The sequence below is a fragment of the Apteryx rowi genome, unplaced genomic scaffold (genome assembly GCF_003343035.1).
Source record: "Apteryx rowi isolate R43461 unplaced genomic scaffold, aptRow1 scaffold_515, whole genome shotgun sequence".
NCBI lineage: Eukaryota > Metazoa > Chordata > Aves > Apterygiformes > Apterygidae > Apteryx > Apteryx rowi.
The window spans coordinates 304,600-321,725 of NW_020450778.1; the positions used below are offsets into that span (position 1 = coordinate 304,600).

At 48.0% G+C, this 17,126-nt stretch overlaps 1 protein-coding gene across 4 annotated transcripts; it reads left to right on the plus strand.

The window, feature by feature from the left end:
* Positions 1-700: 700 nt before the first annotated feature.
* Positions 701-14,268, plus strand: ZYX (zyxin). 4 transcript variants are annotated; one of them, XM_026080350.1, is made up of 10 exons: positions 701-790; positions 4,623-4,886; positions 7,858-8,039; positions 9,176-9,268; positions 9,568-10,074; positions 10,407-10,548; positions 10,632-10,801; positions 10,959-11,137; positions 11,989-12,109; positions 12,542-14,268. In XM_026080350.1, exons 2-10 carry the CDS (start codon positions 4,637-4,639, stop codon positions 12,650-12,652), a joined length of 1,755 nt encoding a protein of 584 aa, XP_025936135.1. In that variant the 5' UTR covers positions 701-790; positions 4,623-4,636; the 3' UTR covers positions 12,653-14,268. The 4 variants fall into 4 exon arrangements, with proteins under 4 accessions (XP_025936135.1, XP_025936136.1, XP_025936137.1 ...); XM_026080351.1 differs by having other exon boundaries at positions 709-790; positions 4,626-4,886; XM_026080352.1 differs by lacking the exon at positions 701-790 and adding an exon at positions 935-1,067.
* Positions 14,269-17,126: the final 2,858 nt, after the last annotated feature.

Genomic DNA, 17,126 nt, shown 5'->3' on the forward strand with positions numbered 1-17,126 from the left:
GTCTGAGGTTTGCTTTACTTTCTGCAGGATCGAGGGAGTGTGAGTCAGATGCTCTTGCAGCTGGTTCATGCGAACAAGAGGCCAGAAAGGACCCTGATTCACCAGGGCTGCTAATTTTCTTCCTAAACTCCAGCTCAGCGACTGGAAGTGAAGTCATGGGGTGGGGGTAGCTCTGGAGGTAGAGAAAGAGGGAGAAGCGCCGGGTTTGTGAGAGCCGAAGAAAGCGAGCCCGGGTCGGGGCGCGGGGTGGGTGGCCCGCGGGGGGGACGCGACGGGAGAGGCGTCGGGCGCAGGTCCGCGCTGCGAGGCCACAGTAAAGCGGCGAGTGGGAAAACCCAAAGAAACATTTCTCCTTCGTGATTGCTGCCAGGAATACAAATAAAACCCCTTCCGTGTAAAACACAGGGGGGTACATGAGATATCAGCCCAGGGCTCCCACCGCCGCCTGCGCAAACCCCGTCCCCCTTTCAGTGCGCTCATTCCCCCGTTACCTCATTGCCACATTCCCTAGCGAGTGAGCTCAGCTGTTCACACAGCCTCTCTCCTTATATGGTCAAACAACTTTGCCTGGGCGAGGCTTTTTTGCGAGTTGGTAGGAAGTGTTTGGACTCAGCAGCTCTCCCAGCCCTTTTTTCTCCTGGCTCTCTGCGAGGGGGGCAGAGGGAGCCGGGCGCCGACCCCCTGGAGCAGCGGTTGCGCTCCCGAAGTCGCGCACCCTCCAGCTGGAGTGACTTGTTGTCCTAGAGGCGACGTTTTCCCTTTGCGTACCCTCGCAGCCTCGTCCCCAAAGGTGAGTCTCTTCTCTTTGCTTACAGAAAAGCTTTTGTCTGCAATCCTGCCTTCAAGCCCGGAATGCACTTGCGGGGGGGGGGGGGGATGCTGACTTCCTGACACTCCCACCGGGGCTCGGAGGCTGCCTCTCCTGCCGGCATAGTTGCCTGTCTTGTACAAAGTCGCTTGGTGACTTTAGCACTAATTTATGGTCGTACCCTCCCTCCTCCCCTTCTTTTACCTCGCCCTTCTGCGGAAAGCAGCTCAGCTTTGAGGGGTTTGCGTGTGCGAATCTGGTGAGTTTTCTTCCCTCCTGGTGAAATGGAGTCAGTTAAACATTCTTGTAGAGCTCTAGCAGCGAGGAAGAGGGAGGGGGTGTTGCCTGGTTTTAGTCAGGACAATCCGTCTTTTGTGTGCATATGGATGAGTGAAACACCTATGGAGCCTTTTTCCAGATGTGCTTAAGAGGGAGGAATCTGGGAGTCTTTGTGCATGAAATTTGTTTAATTTATAAGTTTCTGTCTTTCTGGGAGCTCCCTGAGAAAGTGGAGAAGCAAGTGATTGCAAATTTCTGGAACTTCCTAGCATTTTAAATATGTTTGTATAGCTTTGGGTTACCCGCTTCCCCTCGTACAGAGAGAGCCTAGGGAAGAAGCAAGCCCAGGGTAGGTGGAAAGGCTTGGAGCCCTGAATGTTCCCCATCCCCCTCCCGGTTTTGTTCAGGCTCTATCAGCTACACAAGCTGTAAGGTAGGACTTTGCTCTCTTTGAAGCTTCATAACTTTTGGTCAGGCTGAGAGAACTTTCCAGAATTAGCCTGTAAGAGAGAGTGAAAATAAACATAACTCTTAAATCTGATTGCTCTGTTCACTTCATATTCCTATATGTATTTTTGCTATAGCTTTCCTTCTGTTCCCCTTCACTGGAAGGAAGTTGGTAGTAGAGGTTGGGTGTGCATTGGGGAAGTACAGATGCAGTGTGAGACCACAGTGCAGGACTGGTTTTTACTAGATCTCCCTGTGTGGCTTGAGCCACAATTGCTTTCTGCCAACGGAAGCTGGAAAACAACACTCAGCGCTCTTGCTCCTTGTGTTCCTTCTCCTTTCCCTAGCCCAGGAAGGAGCTGAGCTTTTGGAATTAAGTCTTGGGGTAGGGAAAGCAAAGTTGCCTGGGTGTACAACAGGTGGCCAATGCACCACAGGACCTTCTAAGAGGTGACCCTACTTGGCTGAGGGAGGTGGTGCTTGATTCTGCCCTGGTACATCTCTTTGCTCTCTGCTAGAGAGAAGTAGTGCATGAAGCAACTAGGTATTCTCACTGCATTCTTTGGGGACACCTTTCTTCATAGCTCCACTTGAGTCATCTAAATGCTGTTGTAGCAAGAAGAAAATCTCTCCCCTCAGGGAAAATGTGAGGAGGTGGATTTGAGATTAGGTCTGCCTGTGTGACTCTCCTTCTCAGCTATGTTTTACAAACAGTGCCACAAGACTCATGTAAAATGTGTGTTCCTGGTAAGGCTTAGATGGTATTGGCAGTGGGGGGAAGCTCAGCAAGGCCAGCCTTCCTCAGCCTGTCTAGTCTGTGCGGAGGTGGACAGACAAACTGAAGTGAGAATGAGCAGGGGCAGCTGCTGCATGGAGACAGCTCTGAGCAGAAAGGGCCTTAAGTCTGACAGCATACAGAGAAATGAGCTGCTTTGGGGTCAGGGAGATAGCAGCTGCTGGTAGCGAAGCCAGCACTTTTTTTGTGAAGCAGCTGATGTCCCCAGATTGTTTCTGCATTGACTAACCCCTGTACAGATCATGATCAGAAGTGACTGTCACTGTGATGTTCTGATCACAGGCAGGCAAGAGCATAAGACAGCTAATTCCACTAGTACTACTACTAAGCGGTTCATTACTCCATAGTGGAACAGGGTAGCACAAGACAGAGTAAGTGCCTCCATCAGTTGGAGCCTCTAAAGAAATGCTGAAGGTCTTCTTGAGAGAGAGAGAACGACTCTAGCTTGCATGGAAGCTGCAGGCTTGAGGGAGGGAGTCTGTTCCTTCTGATGTGCAAGTCTGATCCCCTGACACTCTGAGGGATCGGGGACAGAGCTGGCTAATTACCCTTCTGCCTTGGTTCCTGTTCCACACTGGGTCATATGGAGTATGCTGAGCGCTGATCTTTGGCTGCCGCTCACTATTGCAGCCTCTTCTTACACTCTGAATAGCCCGGCACAATTTGTCAAGCTGTGTTTAACTTGCCAGCCCTACACAAAAGAAACAAAAAGGGCAGCAATGTGGACTTAACATTAGGTTTATATCTTCACACACTCGCAATCCAGAGTACTTGTTACAGGTAGCTACATCTTGCCGTCCTGAACTGAGTACTTGGAATTGGACATGCAGGTCTCAGCAGCAATGGGTGAATTAGCGGTGGGTGGATGTTTGTGGCGCCAAGGCTGTCCCAGCGGCTGTTATTGTCTGTGTGAGAGAGGCTGGCATTGTGGAAGGATGCAGATTCAAACATGCCAACTCAAACTGCTGGCACAGAGCCCCTGTGCTGGTGGAAGCACTGTTGTGCCTGGATGTTAGGAGGGCTATGGGCATGCCGGAGGTTACAACAAAGCATCTGGCTTCATGGAGATTTTTAGCGCAGATGAGATTTCTGGCCTGGATTCCAGGACTGCAAGAATCCTAGAAATGTGGCTCTTGTCATGAGACCTGTGGCTGCTGTGGCGGCTGGCTTGGTGGGGCTGTCCACTGGCCATTCAAGTTTGGTGGTGGAAAGGAGGGAGGATTTGCATGCCTGCATGTAGTAAGTGGAGTCCTTCCCCCCCCCCACCCCCCACGCACACTCAGCTGAGCTATTCTTGCATCACACAGGCTGTCCTTGCACACAACTGGACTGTGGCTGCATCACTTACTGTTCTGCTGTGACTGAACTGAGCGCTGTCTGCAGTAGTGCTCACTGTATGGATTGCAAGCAAAAGGGATTGATTTGAAGGTGCTGTGTGTGCAGCAGAGGCTGCGGGGGAAGGGGGGGGACAGCTCCAGAAGTGTGGGCCAGACATCTAAGAATTGCTTCCTGGTGGAGATGGAGCACATGGCTGGCTCAGCCAGTGAGGGACAGAGGGAGCCTGTGTCACTGACTCCAGTGACAGGAAGGAGAGCAAGGCACAGGGGCCAGCAAGATAGCAGAGGGCTGTGCCAGGGAGTGTGACGCCAGGGAGCCCCTTAGCCTGCCTTTCATTCTGCTTCTGTTGCAGCTGCCTGCACTCCCCTGGCATGCAAGGGGCTCAAGGTAAAGGGGGTGGGATGGAGGAGGCAGGTGACATGCCATGGTTGGAAGGGTTGAAGGGGATGTTGCCAGGGGTGTCATGGGATGAGGTCAGGAGGAAACAGGTAGCACTGTAAGGTGAGGGAGGGAGTAGAAATACTAATTCCACTCTTGAGACAGTGTGTGTGAGGATGCCCTCCTTAGGGTGTGTGGAGTTAGGTGTGCAACTCAGGCTGGCTCAGCAGATGACTTTCTGGAGACTAGCTTCATTCTTCTCCTGCATATGCATAGGGGTTTCTCATTCAACAAAGAGCTTGGTTTTCTCTATGGCAGTGTGTGTCTGGCAAGGACTTCTCTGTGATCAATGCTGTACTGAGTAGAGATGGTAAGGTGTTCTGGTTCGGTTGAGTTGTCTGCAGTTTCTGTTCTTTCTTTTTCCTGTGCTGGTCCTGGAAGTACTGTTCTGCTCAGGCCCCTTAGTCTCTGCCCTGATATAAGCTCCTATATCCCTCTGTTTCACGTATTCCTGTGTATTAATTTCCACTCTGCCCCAAGGATGACTTCATATCTGTTTCTTCTCATTTCTCCCAGCAGGTGCTGAGAAGATGACCTCCTCAGGTGCCCCAGGGACCCGCATGACATCCACAGTCAGTATCAACATTTCTACCCCATCCTTCTACAACCCACAGAAGAAGTTTGCACCTGTGGTTGCCCCGAAACCTAAGGTGAACCCCTTCAAGACTGGGGGTCTATCAGAGTCATCGTTGCCACAGCTTCCTGGAGCTGGTGCCCAGCGTGCTCAGATAGGGAAAGTGGGGGAAATTCCCTCAGCTTCTACATTCGTGCTGGCAGAAGGTAGGTGAGATCTGGCATGACAGATGTGAACATGTTTCAAAATGCTCAGGGTGTGTGGCCTGTAACTAGGCTAAACATGAAAATAGGGGCATAACTGCTATAAATGAAGGATAGTTTTGCTGTCGATGCTGGCTGAGTCCAGAGTGAGATACAAGGATTGTGAAGTGGGCAAAATAATTCCAACATCTTTGGTCTCAAAATACATGGTGTCTCCATTAAGAAAGGAGCAGGGAAGGTGATCCTGTATTGCACTGGTGTTTTAATAAGGCTGGAGGAATGAAAAGGATTTTTAGTGGTATTCCCTAAGTGTACAATTGTGTAACTGCAGTCAAATTCTGGCCAGCATGTCTGAGAGCAAGTATGTTGCAGAGAAATTGTTCCCTGGTGGTGATGAATCACACTGTTCCCCTTCTTGTTGATTCATCTCAGCACAAGTTGGTTGTCTCTGACTGTAGAGATCCTTTTCTGCGCTTGCCATCTTCGCTGCTGGAGGTGGGGAAGAAGAAGTAATTGCATGAAAAGAGGGTGAAAGCTATCATAAACAGGAAGTGAGACTTAGTGTTTATATAGCTGAGTTTTATATTTTTTGCTAGTAGTTTGAGTTGGGTGTGTTTTCCTGTGTAGAGGGACTTCTTGCTTTAGTGTGTGGTGTGGGGTTTTTTTTTTGTTTTTTTTTTTTTAATAAATAAACCACTCCTCTTTGTGACCTCTAAGGAGCAGAAGGCTCCTGATGGCATAGCCACCTGGTTGGAATAGGTCAGCATGGGGCCACTGGAAATCTCAGCAGGGACCTGTTGTTTGTGCTTAATACTGCATGTTACCCCAGGACCCTATCAGTGAGCGTCTCAGCCAGGACAGATATGTTCAGATAATGGAACTGCTGTGTTAAATGTCTTCTCTTTCACTGTCTAGTGTAGACCATGCAACACTAATGTTTGCCAGGTTAGTGTGCTAAATTAGCAGGCAGCTAATGTGATGTTAGGAAGGCTGGTCCTGCACTCAGAGGAGGCAAATGATTAAGCCATTGTTTCCATTGCACAAGTCACTTGGGCCTCAGTGGGTTGGTGCCTCTGTCTCCTAGCATTGCCCAAGTGCTGACTTGGGTGACCTTTCTATTGTGTGCGTTCAGCTAGAATCTTGTGTCTGTAATGCAAGGTTCCATCTTAGGTTTTAGGTTTTACTAGCATAGCTGTGGGGGTTAGGGATGTGTGGGTGGGAAGGTCTCAAACTGACACAAATACTGAAGGACTCAAGTTGATTGATAGATGCTGTTAAAAATTATTTTGTTTAATAAGTAGTGTAGGTGGAGGATTGGATTTTGTTGCCCCACTCCTCCATCCCCCTGTAAAGTGTATTATAGAGGAACTGACTTGACAGAGATCAGAAAAAGAACTATTTGGCTTAAGCTGCATGCCACCATTGAGTAAGGGCTGCCAGCAAAGCTGTACTGGCAAAACATCTTAAGTACAGATAAAACCAAAACTCAGTCATGTGATGACAAATGCATCTGATACTCTTCGATCCTTCTCTGTCCTTCCTATCTGCTCCAAAAACAAATAGTAGTATAATTGTAAAGCCATAGCAATTGTCTCTTTGTATTAAATGACAGGATGGCAGAGTTAATATCACTGTAGGAATGCCATGTTTAATACAATCTTTCTATAAATTTGGTACAATAACTTTATGGGGAACTTTTGTGAGTGTGAATAATTCATAAAACAGGCTTTTAGAGCCTCTGTTTGAAACAATGTGTCAGCAGATCAGGGTTTGATTTCAGCAATTTTCTTTTAAATAGACCGAAAAGCAAATGTATACAAACTTGATCCAAAACTGTAGTTTCAAATAAATACCAGCCTTATTTATGTTTTTTTCCCCATGAGCAGAAATTCTATGAAACAAAAAGAGGTGCCGCATACCAGTGCAGTTTATGCATTCCACTGGCTAACAAAATTTAAGCTCTCATTTTCTGAAACAGGCCATATCCTCTCCCTTAGGTTACAGATGAGAAGTTCTGTTGAAGTCTGTAGTCAACAGCTGGTTATAAAGATGAGACAATCTGATGTCTGCTGTTAAAGAGGCTTACACAGAGCAGCAGTAGTGCTGAACTCTTACCCTTCTGCTTGTTGAGACTAGCTGGGAACAGCAGCGTTCCCATATATCTAGGAGAAGGAGTATAGGAGTTGTCTGCTTGTCTTTAGCATTCTTTGCTGCTTGGATGATAAGAGAACACCTTCCTCGCATATATGGTGAAGGGAAGAGGATTCACATGTACTTGACTGTGTTGTGGAAAGCAAATACAAGTAGCTGGAAGCAATAGAGTTTCATTCTAGGAGATGGAGGCACTCTGATGCTTTTCAGCCTGCTTAAAAGGGGTCTGAAAATTTTCTCATGTCCTAATCTATACCAGGCATGGGGACATTTTAGTGTCCAAAAGGAAAGCTGCTTTCATCTTCCAGAAAATGAAGTGACTTCAAAGATCACCTATATGCATGAGGGGCAGTTGATCTGATTTGGTTTATTTCCCATTTGTTATTTGCAGTGCTTAGTAGCCAGCTGCAAGGTACCAGCTTGTTTCTCCGTAATAATATAGGTTCTTCTGGCCCTTGTGTTGTCAGTTGTTATTCTTTCGAGTGCTGCTATGGATTCAGCTATCTGAGACACTGGCTGGTGAGAGAAGCACATGCTAAGGACCAAAGGATGAGAGGAGGAGTAGGGAAGGGCACATTAAGGCATATATCCCAAACCAAGAATGTATACAATGCTAACTGTTTCCAGTGACTAACTGCAGTAGCTGTTTCAGAAAGCTTATGTGATGGCATGTAGCTTGGACAAGGTGAAAGCCAGGCTGTGGAGTTCAGTTCTTCTTTATGGGTACTGGGGACCCCTTGCTGTAATACTTTCAAGAATCTTTGCGGGACTGACTAAGTAAGAACTTATTCAAACCTGCTTTTATTCTCATTCTTCCCTATAGAGCTGCCGCTGCCACCTCCTCCCCCTCCAGGAGATGAGGCAAGTCTTTCCTCAAACACTGCATTTCCCCCACCCCCACCGCCCTTTGAAGAGCCTTTTCCCCCAGCCCCAGAAGACGTTTTTCCTTCTCCTCCTCCGCCAATGTTTGATGAAGGGCCTGTGAGCAAGGTACCTGCCCCACAGGTGAGTGAGGTCTGGGGAAGTGTAATTTCTTGTGATGCTCTGGATGTGTGAGTTGGGACAATTTCTCAATACTCTCTAAATTCAGCAGCAGGAAGCACTGAGATCTGGGAAAATGCTGCCAGTTTAATCACCCCCTCATGGTCTGCACTGTCCTTTTCCATAAGATGCTGTGGAGTAAGCTGTGGAAGTTCAGCAGAGACAAATCCAAAGTCCTGTGTCTGGGATGGAACTGCCCTGTGCATCAGTAGATGCTGGGGTCAAATGACCAGGGAACAGCCCTGCAGATAAGGCCTGGTGAACAGCAAGTTGAACATGAGCCAGCAATGCACCCTGGTGGCAATGCAGGGCAATCAAAGGCTAGGCTGCATTAGCAAAAGTATAGTCAGCAGAGCAAGGGAAGTGATTATTCCCCCCCCTCTTCCTCACTAGTGAGGCTGCATCTGGAAGATTGTTTCCAGGTGGCTGTCCCATTATAATACCCACAGAGGAATATTGAACTAGAGGCAGTCCAGCAAAGGGTGACAGAGATCATTGTATGGAGTATGTGATGTGGGAGCTGGATTTGCTCAGCCTACGGAAGAGAAGGCTGAGGTAGGGATCCAGCTGCAGCCTTCAATACCTAAAGGAGGGTTAAGAGAGAAGACAGAGCCAGATTCTTACTGGGGCACAGCAGGAGAACAAGAGACAATGGACACAAGTTGTAGTACAGGAAGTTCCTATTGGACGGAAGAAAAGCCTGTTCTTCTCTAAGGGTGATTCACATGACACAGGTGCCAAGAGAGGCTGGGGAATCTGCATCCTTGGAGATATTCAGAAAACACCTGGACAAGGCCCTGAGCAACCTGATTTAGATTTGGAGTTAACCCTACTGTGAGCAGGGGAATAGAGACCTCCAGAGGCATCCTTCCATCTAAATCTTTCTGTGAGTCTCTTCAAGCTGTACATTCCCTGCTACTTGTAGACCGTGGTGATTGTGCCCTGTTCATCTTTGCCCATTTGATATCCTTTCAAGACTAGGAGAAGATCTGTACCGCAGCCCTAGGTGTCAAAGTCTGTTGTTGTAGGGCATACACCTGGGTCTGTGGCTGTTCCTGTAATATGCTCTGCTCCCTCTTTCCTCATGGATGGTGGTATAGGTACGTGGCAAGATGAGCAGCATTGATCTTGAGATTGACTCACTGTCCTTAATGTTGGATGACATGGAGAAGAACGACCCCTTCAAGTCCCGGGTGAGCTGCTCTCCAGAGTGTGTTGCAGGTTGAAGGAGAAATGATGGGTTTGCCAAATGGAGGTAGTTGAGAAGGGTTCTACTGAAGATTCAAATGTCTAGATAAACCATAATGAGAAAGCCTACCTGAAGGACCGGAAAGCATGGATCTTGCAGCTTGTCAGAACTGCTAAATATGTAGCAGTGTGGGAGCTCTTATCATGGGTCTGGGATAGTTACTGACTTACTGCTGTAGATGGCATGTTTTTTCTTCCTCCTTGTCGATGACTGCCTGTTTCTTTCTGGTTCTTCCATTTACAGGTATCTCCAGGATCCATGGGCTCTCTGGAGAAACTGTCTGCCCCAAAAGGCCATGTGGAAATCTCATCTGCACCCAAAGATCCTCCTCGTTCCTTTCCCTCCAAGTTCACTCCAAAGTCAAGTGGAAACTTATCTTCCAAGACCCTTGGAGTGGATGCGGTCCCTGCCCCAGCCCCATGGGCAGCCCCACAGCAGCACAAAGAGCCCCCAGCACCAGTCCCTCCACCCCCCTCTCTCCCTCCTGCTCAGCCTACCCCTAAATACACCCCACCTCCTGTTGCTGACTCTCCTAAGTCTGGGTCCAAACCAGGTGCCAGCATTCCCACAGCTCTCCCAAACTCTACAAGATATCCTACCTCCCTTCAGACTCAGTTCACAGCCCCTTCACCTGTAGGTCCCTCCTCACGGCCACAGCCTCCCAGTTTCACCTATGCCCAGCAGTGGGAAAGACCCCAAGTGCAGGAGAAGCCACGTCCTGCAGAACAGCCTGCTGCTGCAAAATACACGGTAAGGGTAGAGCCATGGGACCAGTGTCTTTGGACAAGCACAGCGTCACGGGGGGTGAGGTTGGAGGAAAAGGATGAAGGGTCTGTCCCTGGCTAGGGAGAGTTGTTCTCCATCTGAAAGAGGGCACCTTTCATTACCTTTTTGAACTAGGCACAGTGGTGGAAGGGGACATAGCTTTATGTAAAGGTAGAAAGAAATAGGCATAGTGGATGGCAGATTGTTCCATAGAGAGAGGAAGTGTAAAGGAGAGAGAAATAGGTTTATTAGGGACATGGTAGGAGGGGGCCTGTCCGTATGTGTCCTTTGGGATTGAATGTCTCTCCTTCCTGCAGCGTAGACCCACAGGCTCCAATGCAGATCCCCCTAGGGGAAATTCTTCTCTGACCATGAAGGAGGTAGAAGAGCTGGAGATGTTGACTCTGAAGCTAATGAAGGATATGGAGCACCCACACCCAGCAGAAGCCACTACTTCTGGTGCGTTACCTCAGTGGACAGCAGCAAGACCAAGACTGTGGTGGGTTTTCCTCTCTCTTATCCCTCTCTCCTTCCACTGGCAGAGCTCTGTGGCTTCTGCCGGAAGCCCCTATCACGAACCCAGCCAGCTGTGAGAGCCCTGGACTGCCTTTTCCATGTGGAGTGCTTCACCTGCTTCAAATGTGAGAAGCAGCTGCAGGGGCAACAGTTCTACAATGTGGATGAGAAGCCCTTCTGCGAGGACTGCTATGCTGTGAGTAACTAGGATGAGGGCTGTTGGAGAGAGCTGAGCTCACTGTGGCTGATATCTCTTGCTTTCCTTTCCACCTTTCATTTCACCTGTCTGTGGTGTAGTATCCTGGGGGTGGGAGACTGCATTAATGTGTCTTGCTTGTTTCCTTTGGGCCCAGGGGACCTTGGAAAAGTGCAGTGTCTGCAAACAGACCATCACAGACCGTATGCTGAAAGCCACTGGTAACTCATACCATCCTCAGTGCTTCACCTGTGTGATGTGCCACACTCCTCTTGAGGGGGCCTCTTTTATTGTGGACCAGGCCAACCAGCCTCATTGTGTGGATGACTACCACAGGTATGGAGAGAGCCCATGCATGAGGTGTCTGAAAGAGGGTTGATTTTTTTCAGACCTGTTTAATTTTTCTGCAAAAATAGCTGGCTTGAGCTGGGTTGTCCCTGCGATCTGTTGGGCATCAAGTTGAAAATGAGTCAGCACTGTGCTCTTGTAACAATGAAGGTTAACCATATACTGGGCTGTATTAGTAAAGTCTTCAGGGTGAGGGAAGTGATTATTGACCTCTATTTAGCACTAGTGAAGCTGTGTCTGGAAGGCTGTTTCCAGGTGAAGCCCTACAGTACAAGTGAGATGTTGATGACCTCCAGGCAGTCTAGCAAAGGGCTACAGAGATCATGGGGACTGGAGCACCTGATGTGCTAGGAGAGGTTGAAGGAGCTGAGTTCATTCAGCCTGCAGAAGAGGATGCTGAAGTGGGGCTCTTAATTGTTGTCTTCAGCCACTGAGTAGTGGGATGGTAAAGAAGACAGAGCCAGACTTCTTCATAGGAGCACAGGAGGACAAGAGGCAACAGACACAAGTTGCAAAGGAAATTCTTACTGGACATAAAGAAAAACCTCTCCCTGCTGAAGGTGGTTCAGCACTGGTGCAGGTGCCAGGAGACTGGGGGATCTGCAGCCTTGGGGATGTTCAGAAATCACCTGGGCAAGGCTCTGAGCAACCTGATCTAGCTCTCAAGTTTGCCCTGCTGTGGGCAGGGGGTTGGACTAGAGACCTGTGGAGGTCTCTTTCCACCTAAATCTTTCTGTGATTTATTGTTCTGCTGCTGCTAGTCCTTTTGTGTCAGAGTGAGAAACCTGCATTCAATGCCACCACGGTGATCATGGTCTCTGCATTTGTGTGTGTTGCAGGAAATATGCTCCGCGCTGTTCAGTCTGTAGCGAGCCTATCATGCCAGAGCCTGGAAGAGATGAGACAGTGCGTGTGGTGGCTCTGGAGAAAAATTTCCACATGAAATGTTACAAGTGTGAGGTAACCCTGGCCCTACTCCTCCCATATCTCTCATCCCCCCCATTCCCAGCATCACCAACTGGGCACCTTTGATCTTGTCTACCCTGACTCAGGTCCCTTTTACCTAGGAACGTTTTGAAGCAGGTTCAGAAAAGGATTAGACATTCACAGACCTCAGGTCCATGAACAAGGACTATGCAGGGTTATACCCTCTAACATCCCTAATATAAAGTTGTTTATACGGGGGGAGCATGAAGGGAATGGATCACAAAAGGGACTGTGCTCACATGCTCTCCCAAAATAGCCTCTTCCATTAACACCATCAGAGAGAGAACCCTGGGCTATGTGGACCATTAGCCTGGTCTAATAGGGCATTTCTTAAATCCTTGACCACATTTACCCTACTGTTGCCTGTCACTGAGCTCTGTGTTTTTCTTTTTCTTGTCCCTTTAGGACTGTGGGAGGCCCTTGTCCATTGAGGCAGATGAGAATGGCTGCTTTCCACTGGATGGGCACATACTGTGTATGAAATGTCATACTGCTCATGCCAAAACAGCACGCTGAGGAGCTTGAAGAGAACATACCCATGAGACCCCTGCACCCAATACTCTTCCCCTCCCCACCACTGTCCTGCTCCTCTGCCTGGCAAGGCAGATCTCTGCCTTATGGAGACCCTGCCAGTGCAGTTCTTTCCTCATGTAGGATTCACCACTCCTAAACTTCACTATGTGCATCTGCCGAGGAAGCACCCTTTCTCCAGTCACCATGTCCCTGACCACAGTGTATTCCAAGCTGGGGACTGTGAGTGAGGTGGACAAAAGACCTATGTTCCTTTAACACTCTTGGAGCAACAGCTCTTGAGTAAGACAAGATCTCCCCCACCACCTGGTGGAAGTAGAAAGAATGGCCTGATGGCAGGTGCTGGGTGGGGCTGGGCATTCTTGTACTCCATGGAGCCAAGACCGGTTATTTGACATTAGAAGGTGGAAGCCTCTGTCTCAGCACTGCTTCTGTCTTTGCTTTTTCTTCTACCACCTCATTATCAGGATGCCTTTTCTTGGTTTTTGTCTTCTTTCCTGTTCAAAGTGTGGAGGCAGAGCATACTGGGAATCTCTGTTCTAGTTGCTGGAAAAAGCTAACCTCCTGTAGCTTTTCTACCTTTTCTCTAAAAGCTCTCTCTTCCCACCCCAGAAGTGAATTATTTCCCAGTGTGGTTTTCTGGACAGCCAGGCTGACCACCAGAGTAGAAAACCAGTCCAAAGAATGTGTATGTTTACAAATAAAGACTGTCAAAAGAGCTGGCAGCACATGGTAAGGAGGTGCCTCAATGTGTGGGTGAGAAATCAGGAGACTGAGGAATGCCTCCCCTTTCCAATGTGGGGGTGCTTTCACTGCTGTCAGTGAAAGCTGCAGTATGTCTGGCTCCACTTGTTACTGTACTAAGCCCCATTTCCTGAGTTAGAACCTCTCAAACTGAACAAACTTTCTGGATAACTATACTGTCCAGTCACTGTTTGCATATAATGTGGGTGTGTTTGGATTTTTTATTTTTCTTCATTAATGTGTCTCTGCTCTATATGTGTTCAAGTGCACATGAGAACTGTTAGTTTAGGCAGTAGAAAATGTATAGTTGCTATTTCACCCAGCCCCCAGAGGTATTATGAATTGGAAAATGGCCTTTCTCTCTCCACCTCTTGGTCTCCTTTTCAAGTTGTTTAGTTTCCTACTTAACTTCCTGTGCCTGGAGAGTAGCTTTCCTCAGTTAAATGAATGGAAGACTACATTTCAGTACAGCAAGACTGTAGTCTGCTTGGTGTGTCACTGGGAGATGGGTTATTACAATCCACTTGCACCAGACCAGAACCAAGTGGTCAGGAGTACTGATTTTTGCTTGCATTGCCTTAACTATTGCTACTCAGACAGAAAGTTTGTGCTTGATGTTTACTCAGTCTTATGGTTTTAAGCATGGTACTGTCTCCATAACTGCTTGTGAAACTCATTTTTTGGAGCATAGGAGCATTGAAGCTTACCACACAGACATTACTGTGCCCTACTCTTGTTCTCTTGCCAGTTTTTTGAACAGTCTTTAATGACTCTGCAAATTTATCCAGTAAATGCCTGGAAATTCCCTATAGGATGAGCAAGCAATAAACAAATTTGTGTATTTGTTTTCATTTTAATTTCTTCTCTGAGTTCTTGCTGGTTCCTAGGCATAATTTCCCAGAATGGTTGATGTTAGATTATGTGATTAGAGGCCAGTATTTACAGCCACAAAGGTGCACAGAAAGACAATGACAGCTGAAAGGAGAAGCACCCTGACCCACCTCCTCCCAGCGCTATCGCAGGAGTGCTATCAGCTCCATTATCTGCCTGTGAAACCCATCAAGTTTAGTCAATGGGAGATGCTCTCTGAATCACCTTGCAGACTGAGGGGGAGTTACTGCCCACATGGGTGTGGAACTACTTATGGGAGGCAGGGGAAGAGCATTTGGGGATTGTACAACACTTATGGGTTGTTGTGTAAGGGAAGGACCAAATGCAGGAAAAGGGAATCATCAAGGAGAGGAAGCAGCAGGGGAAAACAAAGGGAGAAAAGGGAATAAAAAGGGCTAGCTGCAAGTAAGCAGGTTGCTGGTCAGTATGTTTGTCAGGCTATGTCCTGCATCTGATCAGTGCTGTCTGTCCTGTCTTATTAAACTCCACTTCTAGCTATTTTTCTGGGTGAAGGAACTCTCTAGTCTCTCTGCATGTGTGTATGGAGGTCTAAGTGCCAGGAACTGGAGTGGGGGCCACAGTTCACGTGGCACACAGGTCTGGGGTGCCAATACCTGGAGAGGCTGCATACATACTGTATGGGTGTTTAAGTGCATAATCACTAGTGAACGTCAAGGCACAGTAGCTGGGGAATAGGATAAGAGGCTTGGGAGCCACGTACTGGAGTGGCCATAAGTCTGGGCCAGATGCTGGGAAGGCTGGACAGTCAACCGCTGGAGAGAGCAGGAGATCCAAGCCAGCTACCTTGGGACCTGAAGTTTGGCTACTGGTAAGGTCACAAGTGTGAACCAGCCGCTAGAGAGACCAGTTTGCATCTGTGTTTGAGTGTTTGTGCGTGAGGCAACTGGGAGTCCAGGGGCCGGTACTGGCTAGACTGATTAAGACCAATTACAGGGGTCCAGTGTGTGTATGTGTGTGCATGCTTATGCATGCATGAGGGGGTCTGGGTACCAGCCATTGGAGTGGGGCTATAGGCCTCAAGAGTTCCTATGCCTGGATGCTAGCAATTGGGTAGACCAGTGGATCCAGGTGCCAGCTACTGGATAGACTGAGTGTCTAAGACTAGCTACTTGAAGGGACCCATATTGTATATATGCATATATTTTCCACTAACAGGCTTTCATCCCGATCAGCTAGAGAAGGGAACAGATTTCAGACCATTTGTGCTGTCTGTATTTGCATGAGTGCTGCATTTTCTGTCTGTGTGGCCAGCCATGTGTGTGTATATGTGTGTATATGTGTGTATATAAATATATGGGTGCGTGCATATGTGCCCACTGGGGATACATGCTCAGGCTTGATACTGGCTGGACCTGAGGGCATGGATCTGGGCAGGTTCACCTCTATCAGCTCTGGATTCAGCAGTTCCTAACAGTCAAAGTTGGAAGGGACCACTGATGACCTAGTCCAACACCCCTGCTCACAGCAGGTGCAGTCAGAACAGGCTGTTCTGATTTCAGTATTTCCAAGGCCAGAGTAGCCACAACCTCACTGGGCAACTTATTCCAGTGTTCAACCTCCCTCACAGTAAAGGGGTTTTTTTTATGTTCAAATGGAATTTCTTGTATTTCAGTTTGCACCCATTGACTCTTTTCCTTTCATGGGATATCACTGAGAAGAGTCTGTCTCTGTCTTCTTCACTCCCTCCCATCAGGTGTTGGTACACAGTGGTAAGACCTCCCCCCTCAGCCTTCTCTTCTCAGCTCTAAAATATCCTAGCTCTCTCAGCCTCTCCTTGTATGGCAGATGCTCCAGTCCCTTAATCATCTTAGTGGCCTTTTATTGGACTCCCTCCAGTATGTGCATGTCTCTCTTATACTGGGGAGCCCAGAACTGGACACAGTGCTCCAGGTGCTGTGTTTCACCAGTGCTGAACAGAGGGGAAGAATCACCTCCTTCAACCTGCTGGAGATGCTTTTTCTAATGCAGCTCAGGATACTGTTGGCCTTCTTTGCTGCAAGGGCACATTGCTGGCTCATGCTCAAGTTATCCACCAGCACCTGCAGGTCCTTTCTGCAGAGTTGCTTCCCCAGAATGTCCACCCATAGAATGTACTAGTGCATGGGGTTACTCCTCCCCAGGTGCAGGGCTTTGTATTTTCTTTGCATGTTCTTCATGAGATTCCTGTCTGCCCAGCTCTCCCATCTGTCAAGGTCCCTCTGAATGGCAGCACAACCCTCTGGTGTATCAACCACTCCTCCCAATATTGAATCATCTGCAAGGCTAGGGCAAAGTTTACATATGTGTGAGGCATGCTCATATCTTGCGTCAGCTCCATTGGAGCTTATCTTCTAGCCTTGGTATGTCCCATGCAGCAACTCTATCATCTATACTTCATATTCAAGACACCTATTAGCAAGACTGAACTTACTGATACGCTAACAAGACTTATAATAAGAGCTAATCTCATCAGCTGTGCCTCTTACTATAGTTGCAGTGACTTGAGTAGCTGAGCTAGAGCATGTAGCCCATGGTTCCTTGTGTATGCCCTTCTACTTCTCCTGGTGAATAGAAAATACCCTTCTTGCTTTAAGTTACTTCTTTGCTTCTTATCCTTTCTGGGTAAGCTAGATCTTCCCAGGAGCAGGAGTGTTAATTTATGCCCTTGAAACTTTGGAGGATTATACAATTATGAAAACACTGACAGGCATCTTACAGCAGTGACTGACTGCTGAATGACTAACACTGGTGCACTCACCCTCTTCACCAGCCTAGACTTAGCTCAACTGCTGGAAAAAATGATTCTTGAGGTGAGTGCAGCTGT